Source organism: Cicer arietinum, chromosome 3 (assembly GCF_000331145.2).
Source record: "Cicer arietinum cultivar CDC Frontier isolate Library 1 chromosome 3, Cicar.CDCFrontier_v2.0, whole genome shotgun sequence".
Classification (NCBI taxonomy): Eukaryota; Viridiplantae; Streptophyta; class Magnoliopsida; order Fabales; family Fabaceae; genus Cicer; species Cicer arietinum.
The window spans coordinates 59,986,389-59,996,400 of NC_021162.2; the positions used below are offsets into that span (position 1 = coordinate 59,986,389).

At 26.2% G+C, this 10,012-nt stretch overlaps 1 protein-coding gene across 3 annotated transcripts; it reads right to left on the reverse strand.

The window, feature by feature from the left end:
- Nucleotides 1-750: 750 nt before the first annotated feature.
- Nucleotides 751-4,684, reverse strand: LOC101500079 (AT-hook motif nuclear-localized protein 7-like). Of its 3 annotated transcripts, none has more exons than XM_004492580.4 (7): nt 4,544-4,684; nt 4,317-4,433; nt 2,898-3,309; nt 2,472-2,527; nt 2,228-2,359; nt 1,970-2,131; nt 751-1,612 (listed from the first exon to the last, which is right to left on the reverse strand). In XM_004492580.4, exons 3-7 carry the CDS (start codon nt 3,259-3,261, stop codon nt 1,316-1,318), a joined length of 1,011 nt encoding a protein of 336 aa, XP_004492637.1. In that variant the 5' UTR covers nt 3,262-3,309; nt 4,317-4,433; nt 4,544-4,684; the 3' UTR covers nt 751-1,315. The 3 variants fall into 3 exon arrangements, with proteins under 3 accessions (XP_004492637.1, XP_073222864.1, XP_004492638.1); XM_073366763.1 differs by having other exon boundaries at nt 4,317-4,429; nt 4,544-4,655; XM_004492581.4 differs by lacking the exon at nt 4,317-4,433 and having other exon boundaries at nt 4,544-4,682.
- Nucleotides 4,685-10,012: the final 5,328 nt, after the last annotated feature.

The following is a 10,012-nucleotide window of genomic DNA, read 5'->3' on the forward strand; positions in this document are numbered from 1 at the left end:
TGTCGAGTCATATTGGTTGCCATCTAATCAAAGAGACAATGAAATGATTTGAAGAAGTTTCTTGGATCTTGGAAGTTAGCACAATGATTTTATGCTTAGTAATATGATTATAAAATAATAAAAAATGGGGAAGAAAGAATATTGTTATTTTTATTCCAAAAAAATTGTTATTTATTTAGGAGATCGGAAACATTTGAAGTAATAATAATATTATAATCTTTAACACACATTTTTTTTATTGATCCATCGCATATATGAGCTCTACATAATTTAGTAATTTTTTATTGTTATTTTGTTGTCTTTAATAGAAAGCATAGTAGCCCATAATTGGGACGATAAATTAAATTACGTTCTTTTCAAAATACTAGCATGTGCTCCATTTGTTCAATGTTCATCTTTTATTATTATTAACAATAATAATTGTTAATAATAATACCAATTAATGCATTAAAACTGTAAAACGCATTTGCACCCCAAAAAAAACTGTTAAGACCAACAACAACAAAAAACCTGTAAAACTCATTGAATAGTATTAAAACATGCACTTGGGAAACATCTAATAAAATTAAAAATGGAACAACACATTCCTATGTATACCAAACCTAAGAACTTTTCTAATAGACAATTTACACATTAAAACATGTAGACTTATTTATGTGAAAATTGGTTGTTTATACTGATGAAAAAATAACAAATAAATGTATTCAGAAATGAGCAATACCAAAAGCATAGAGTTGCGAGCTCGTAAAATACTAACAATATTAATTACTAATATTGACCGTTGTTAAAAAAAAAAAAAGCATCAACAAATTCAGATTGCGGCAAATTTTCGTTACATCCAAATTAGCCTACTCATAAGACAGAACATTGCAGCATCTAACTAGTAACTTATCGGACATGATCATAATTAATCTCTATTAGACAAAGAAAAATTAAGAAACATAGCTGCAACATACAACACTTTCAACTACTTCATCCTATGGTAATTAGACCATAGGTAACATATTTGGAAACAACCTGCATGATGCAGTACAACACAGAAAACATTGAATAATAAGTTTAATGGATATGCATTGTCGGTGTAAAAATAGTTTAACCGACATCCAATGAGAATTCAGGATATTGCATTGCCAAATAGGCTTGTTTCGTAACCGCAATTTGAAAATAACCGCAACATTCTCGATTCTCATTAGACGTCGATGTAAAACTAGTCTACACTGATGGTGCATGTCCCCTTTCTTTTCTCTTAAATAAATAGCTTAGTCATTAATGTAGTCAGCCGCACCAGAGGATTCGCAATTGAGGGTTGATTAACTTAGTTATCAGGCAAAGATATGTTAATATCAGTTGCGGCCTTCATCGAGTCCGGCATGGAGTGCATGTTAACCCAGTTTTCTCTACGAAAGGCTGAGGGAGGATTAAGGTTTGAGTTAATTGTTCCGGAATTTTGCAGTACATGTCCATGCATGACATCCACCCTTTCACCGTTGGTAGGGGGTGGTGCCAAAGACACCGCAATAGGTGAGGTAACAGTAACTGGCGGATAATCGGATTTTGGCTTCTTTGATTTCTGCTCTTGCTGGTTACTTGGAAGAAAGCTTCCAACAACCACCTGATATAATAAAGAACATAAGTCGTCTAAGTGGGATAACATGTTATGCCAAACTTGTTCAGCCATTAACATTGACACAAATACCAAAACGACAATAATTTAAGAAACAAAAGTGATCGAATGCAATTACATGTGTTGCTGTCGTGTCGACACATGTCGAACATTAGGCACACATTTGATCTGAAGTGTTGGTGCTGCATACCATGCAAGCTACCATATTTCTCAACAAACTTAGTTTGAGATGTATTTGATGATTAAAATTATTAGGAAAAGTTTTCAACATCACAAGTGTACATGATCAAATTCATGTACATTATCTTTAATACCATAATAAGGATAAGATGAGAAAATGTTTACCTGCACAGGACTGGCAGCTACAAGAAGACCGGCAACTCCACCGCCTACAACACGACCGTCGGGGCTTGACAAAGAAACACTCATTCCACCAGACCGGCTTCTTGTTCCTTGACTCTCGGTAGGCATGAATGATCCGGAGAGCGAAAGTATCTCAAACCGGCCCTAGGGAAAAAATATATACAAAATATGAAACATGAGATTTTGTACCAATCAACACAAACTTCATGCCAATAAATAAAATAAAACAATGAGCAGTACCTCATAGGTCAAAGTTCCGCCGGAAGAATCAGGCTGACGAAGCGTAACATTTGAAATCACACCACTAGCAGATAGGATGCATATGCCTCGCGGTCCTTGTTGTGAAAAAGATATAACCTTCATTGTAATGTCCTGAAACAACAAAAGAGTAATGCAGATAACATTACATAATTGTTCTCTTCTCAAGGAAGAATTAACATCATATGCATATTTATAATTCATAAATGTTATCTATCAAGCATACCTCGCCAGCGTTGACTGTAATAATATGAGGCATAAAGTTAGTACCAACAGAGTCACCTGCAGAAGTAACAACAATAGTTTTTAACAGAACAGATTTGAAGCTTAAATTAAGCACTAATGTCTATAAAAAACAATCATAAGTCATACATTCATCGTAGGCATGCATTTACCAATTATTATTTTCACAGTGTAAACAATTTTAAACAAAAACAACTAGCATGTTAAGTTTGACGGTGTAAGCTCAAAGTACATAGTTCAAATCCCCTCAGAAACAATTATAAAATAGTCATTAGTGTCGCATTATTAAATAATAATTTCTCCATCCCCAAATTTCTTAATATGAAAATCAATAAACAATGTCAGTGACACATAACTTTGCTGTGTGCTAGAAACTATTAACAACACAAAAACCATCAAATAAATTTACCTAAAGGATCAACACCAACATTTTTCGACGGCTTGTACTCCATATTCCCATGCAGTTTCCCCCGCTTCACCGTTGAAAACTCATTAGTAAAAGGAGCTGAAGATGAGATTGGCAATGGCGACAATGCCACAGCAGTTACCGACCCATCCGGTCCATATTTCCTTGGTCTACCCCTTTTCTTCTTAATTGGTCCTCCATCAATTCCAACACTCACTGGCGAAACACCGATAACTGACACACCTCCTGGTTCAGAAACAGAACCATGTTGGCTTGGAGCTTCACTCCTTGGTGACATATGATAAGATGATGGAGCTTCTGCTCCAACAACTGTAACACCAGTGTTGATACCTTCTCTTCCTTCCATTCAAATATCAAACTTTTCTCTCTTAAGTTTATACAATCAAATCAATATCTGCATGACAAAAACCAATCAAGAATTCACTCAGAAACCAAATAGGTCATTTTTTATGAGCAGCAACTCGGTATCCAGAGTTTACAACACTCACAGACACAGCATACTAACCACTTACCTAAGTACGGATACTAACACAGACAATAAACATGACACTTCGACACCAGTAATAATTTAAGAAAATGAACTAATTAAATATAGTCAATGTGTCAGCAACATGTGTCAAACACCTAGACACGCTGATGATATGAAAGAATAAGGGTAATTGAAACTAGGGTCATTATTACAAAAAAAAAAAAAAAGTGAGTTTTTTTAACAAACCCATTAATGTATTGAACATTCTTGAACATGATAAGAAGTAGAGAAGCCTAAGTGAAAAACCCATTAAAGGATTCTCAAAGATAGGGAAGAAAAATAAGAAAAGTTGCAAACTTTGGGTTTTTGTTTAGCTGACTTATCATAGATCTATTTTGAACTTCATTAAATTACAAAAAAAACAAAAAAACACACAAACAACAACAAAGTTGTTTCCTCTTTGTGTCTAAAAATGTGTTTTTCCTCAGTTTTCAAGCACTGAAATCGTGAAATCATACATTAATCTCCTAAGGACAAAAAAATAGCCATTAAAAAATTGGTGAGATATTATGGAAATTTATGATTTAAAAAACAACTTAGCTAAGAAAATTATGAAAACTTAATTAAAATTAAAAATAACAAATTTCAACTAAGCATTCATAAAAGTTTTGCTTTAAAAAAACATTTATTTACTAAAAATATTTCTTAGTCCTGAGCTCTCAAAATAGTGCAAAAGTAATCAAAAAATTCAAAGGCTTTATTAAAACAGTAAAAATAAACTACACCCTTTTGCATGAATCTTCTTCACATTCAGCATTTGTCTCTAAAACTTAAAAATAAAAAAAATAAAAAAATTAAAAAAAAAAAAACTGAAACTCAAAGATAGAAAAGAGAAGGAAAAAAAACATAGCTCCACTTGTTTTTTTACATACCAACATCAAATTGTGGATATTCTTCAGAAAACAAAGATCATGACATGTCACTACGATTCTACACACTTCAGCAAGTGTCAATATATTTCCTTTCAACTCCCTCCAGAACTTAACTAGCTAACTCAAATCACAAAGTGAAAATTAATTAAATTAAATACAAAAAAGTAAGAGAAAAAATAAGTAGAAAAAGTAAGAAACAATTAGGCCAGAAATTCAAAACAACTTACCAATTTCAGAAGTTGAAAAAATTCTGTTGGCTGGTTTATTTTTCCAAAGCTTCTTGAATTGAAAAATGAAAATGAAAATTATTTTTAAAAGAAAAGCTGTAAAGCTCAAAATAAATAAATACTACAACAACAATGTTCAACTAATAATATTAATAATAATTATGTTGAAAAAACGAAAGGCAAAACAAGGGTAATAAAGTAGGTAAAAATATTTAAGATTTTTTTTTTTTGAATAAAATTGCTAAGCCCCATAAATACAATTTAGTTAAGAGCAATTTCAGATCCGTGAGGGGCAATTAAATTTTTTAGGTCAGTGCCTAATATGGTAAATTTGTTTCTTTTTTTAAGAAAATGAAATTTTATATTATTAGATGAAAAATAAGAGTGGTGCCTTTTTCTTTTATGTTTTTTATAAACCAATTTGTTTTTTCATGTAAATCTCCAAAGTGTTAGATGGCCAACCATTCTTTGGCTGGTGACCTGTTTAAGTCTCTTTTATTCTTTTTGGATAAATTTGTCATTTTTGTTTATATGTATTTGTCGACTTTCTTAATTATTTGAGTAAGAAAATTTAATTATGAAATTCTTTTTTACTTTTGTGTCATTTTAAGTTGTTTTTTATTTATTCATTATTCCATTTTGTCAAAAAAAACATCCATTATACAATAAAAAATAATTCAAAATTAAAATAAAATTGATTTAAAAGTTATATAAATAAAGTGGTGTTAAATACACTTCTAGTTTCTTTAACATTATGGATCTTTCTATTTAATCAATGTAAAATTTTTGTTATTTTTAGTCTATTTTTTATAATTGTTGAAGACTAAAATTGATAAAATTTAATATTAATTAAAAGAAATATTTTATAAGAAATAAAAATATGTATAATTTAATAAAAAAAACATTAACATTTTTGAAAATTTAAATTTTAAATCACATGCATTAAGAAATATCTTGCTAATTGTACATCCATTTAAACTTTTTGTATTTTAATCAAAAAAAAATTTAAAATATAATAGTTGATTGTATTTTGAAAATACGACTTAGTGAAAAAGTAAATAAAAATATAATTATTTTTTTTTTAAGTAAGGGGGTTTGCAAGTTTTTTTTTATAAATATATTGAAAAAAGAAATAACATATGTCTTTATAAAATTAAATTCTTTTCACTTCCTTTATTACTAAGATAACATACTTCATAAACTAAAATAATTCCACTTTTGGAGTAATTATGTTTTATAAGTGGTCAAATCAAACTTTTATTTTGGTGGTGGTTAAAAACAAAAGAGAAAAATAGACATTACAGATTAATTGAATTATGCTTGAATTAGACCCCAAAAAAACAAGTATAAAAGCTTAAGGTTGTGTTGTAATGTGTTAAGAGGTTGCCATTTTATAGTTGTTTTTATTTTATTGTTGCTCTCTTTTCTTTTCTTAGCATTTATTGTGTTTGAAAAAGTGGTGTTACCTTCTTAAAAAAAATTTAAAGTTGTTTACATAACAAATACTAATAAAGAAAAGAAAGAGATAAAGATGATATATTTATTAGTCGTTACTTGAAATATAAATAGATATAGTGGCACGTGACAGTGGGAATTGGTCACTAGCAGTAGCAGGTAGTCCTCTGTTGGGAAAAACTTGCCTTGCCCGTGAAACATGGAGAAATTCGATTTTATTTTTAGAAGAAAGTAAAGGCTATCTTGCCTACAAATGTCAGATTCAACTTCCATCAACAAAACAAATACCACTATATAAGCCCTATATGTTACAACCTTGATACCATAAAAATATAAAATATTAAAATTTAAAATTAATTTTATATTAATATAAAAAAATATATGCTAAATTACATTCGTGGTCCCTTAACTTAATTTCAGGTAACGTTTTAGCCCTTTATCTTTTTTTTTTCCGACTTGGTCTTTTATTTTAATTTTAAGTGACAATTTGATATTTTATGTTTTAAAATTTCAACAATGATATCCTTTTTTATACAAAAATTCAAAAAAAAATTTAATCAAAACTCATAAAATTAATTATATTCTTCAATGTAATACAAATTTAATCAAATTCGTAACGCAAATCTTCAAATAAACTCATATTTTCATACTTTATTTCATATTTTTAGGAATAAAGGACTAAATCGGAAAAAAAAAAAAAAGATAAAGGACTAAAACGTTACCTGAAATTAAGTTAAAGGACTATATGTGTAATTTAGTCAAAAATATAAAATAGAGATAATTAGTTACGCGGTCCTTTTAAATTAATTTCAAGTAACATTTTAATTTTTTTTTTGATTTACTCTTCTATTTTATTTTAACTAACAATTTGATCTTTTATATCTTAAAATGTCAACAATGTTATCATTTTTTTACAAAAATTCATCAAAATTTTCAAACAAAACTTATAAAATTAATTATCATATTCAGTATAATGCAAATTTCATTAAATTCATAACTCAAATCTTCAATAAATTTTTATTTTTATATTTTATTTGATGAATTTGATGTTGTTGAAGATTAAAATATGAATTTATTTGAATATTTGAGTTATGCATTTGATGAATATATAAATTTTCTTAAAATTGGTATTTTATTTTATGGGTTTTATTTGAAAATTGTGATGAATTTTTTAAGTTTTTGTAAATAAATGATAATATTGTTGATATTTTAATATATAAATGATCAAATTATTATTTAAAATTAAATCGAAAAAAATAAATAAATAAATAAAAGAATGTAGTGTTATGTGAACGTAAATTAAAAGACTGATGGAGCAATTATATCTATAAAATAATACATAGTATATTTTGTATGTATAACTTTTTTTCTACTAATGTTTTGTATATAGAGTTAATAATAAGTTAATAAACTAGTTATTTAGAAATCAACTTTTATATTTAACTTTAACTAATATTTATATCTAATAAATGTAAAAGATAGCCGTTATATTAATTAATTTTTATAATTGAAATAATAATTCAATTAATATTAGTTTCATAAAAATAAAAAATAAAAATTAAGGTGTCTTTTAAAACTCAACTCGTCAAATCGATATTAATTAAATAACTTCTAAAGAGTATTGTTGATTATTGTTAGAGTTTCGAATAATTTGTAACTACTAGTACATGGTTGACTAACTATAAAGATGATTCAAAATAAAATTTGGCCTAATATATATGGCTGAATAACGTGAAGATGAAATATATTCGTCTTTTATCATTTACTTACTATTGAGTTTTGTCTTTTATTTTTTTAATATGTTCGTTCTTTATCTTTTATAAGTGATTAATGTTAATTATTTTCACCATAATCATCGCAAACAGTTATATAATTCAAATTAAGAAGGTTTGGATGAACTATAATAAGAATGGATGAGGATTCAAATTAAAAACTCTAATAAATCATTTATTTTTTTAAAATTTCATATATTACAAAATATGTAATGAAATTCTTTTTCTTCTGGTGCACATATAATATTGAGTTACATGATTTTTTTTTTAAATGATATTATAGTGACCGCAGAATGATAGTTGTGGAAATAAAAGATGAAAATGAAATGAATAAATAAAACAAAAAATAAATCCAAATTAATTATTAGTTAAAAAATAGAAGATAGAGAAAAAAATATATAAATTAACCAACATATTTTATGTGACAAAAGTTTTAAAAATCAACATTCACCGCACAAAGTTTTAAGATGAAAAAGTATTAAGATTGAGATTGGAAGTAATCTGTTTCATTCGTGGAATGTGAGTAGGACTTAAGATTTGATGGAAATCCATCAAGATAGTAAATGGAGACATATAGAAAGCATATATAAAACATGCAAAAATAATGTCCAAATATAATTGAGATGTGAGAACATGGATGGTGAGCCACATTAAATAGGTGATGAGAACGGTCACATCACATGTAAACCCTACCAAAATAATATATCAAATCACACTATAATATTATTTAATTACTCCATTATTTTTAAAATATCTCGATATTCATATATAAAATAGATTAAATTATATTTGTGATCTCTTAACTTAATTTCAGGTAACGTTTTAGTCTTTTATATATATTTTTTTGAGTTGGTTTTTTATTTTTATTTTAAGTGATAATTTAATATTTTATATTTTAAAATGTCAATAATGTTGTCATTTTTTTTTACAAAAATTCAAAAAAAATCTTCAAATTTTTCAAACAAACCCCATAAAATTCATTATCATCTTTAATAAAATACAAATTTAATTAAATTCATAACTTAAATTTTGAAATAAACTCATATTTTAATTCTTTATTTGATGTTGTTGGAGATGAAAATATGAGTTATAGATTTGATAAAATTTGCATTATATTAAATATGATTATTAATTTTATGGGTTTTGGTTGAAAATTTTGATGATTTTTTTGAATTTTTGTATGAAAAAGGATAACATTGTTGAAATTTTAAAACATAAAATATCAAATTGTCACTTAAAATTAAAATAAAGGACCAATTCGGAGAAAAAAATAAAGGACTAAAACGTTACCTAAAATTAAGTTAAGGGACCAAAAATGTAATTTAACCTATAAAATATGATTAGATTCGTATATACAAAAAATTATATTAGCATATAATGCATATAAATTAAATAATTTTTTGTACAATTATAAATTTCAATTTTGTAATTATAAATAAGGAAGTGTCTTGTAAAACATTGAAGGGATTTTTTGCACAAAAAAATATTAATGGGATAAAAAAAGTTAATTTTATATAACTATAAGTCTTTAAGACAATAATTTAAGTCTTATATTTAAAACGAAAGATAATATATTATTCAATATATTTTCTCAATTTTTTTATCAGTTAAATTTGTAGAAAAAGTTTATTTTAATTTACTTGTCATTTTAAGTTTAATGCATTTAATATTAATTATTATTTTAATAATAATATTTTTAATTATTTATTATAAAAAGATATAAGTGAAATGAGACAATAACAAGTTAAATGTGTTATAAGAAAAAGATAAATGAACATGTGAAATGTAACAAATTTTATTCTTTATTTTGGTATATATAAACAACTTTAAAACAATCCTTTAAAAAAAAAGTTAAAACAACAAATAAAAACAAACAAAATGAGTAATAATCTATGAAGCCCGGATGCGTAGTCTGAATGCGATACAATACGGATATGTGGATATGTGAAAGTTTTAAAATTTAAGATACCATACAACCTCGATACATTAGAAAAAGAAGTGTAGTAAATAAGTTATATACATGTAATATACTTAGAAAGAAATATATATATCACCATTCTTTGTAAATACATAATTATAATGGCATAATATTTGTAATATATTTTAATTCACGTGTTACGGTATTAATAAAAAAACCATTAAAATAATTTAAATAAATATTAATTTTACTTGATAGTTAATTATTTAAAAGTATGTTTAATTGTCTCATCTGTAAAAAAAAATAAAAATAAAATAAAATAAA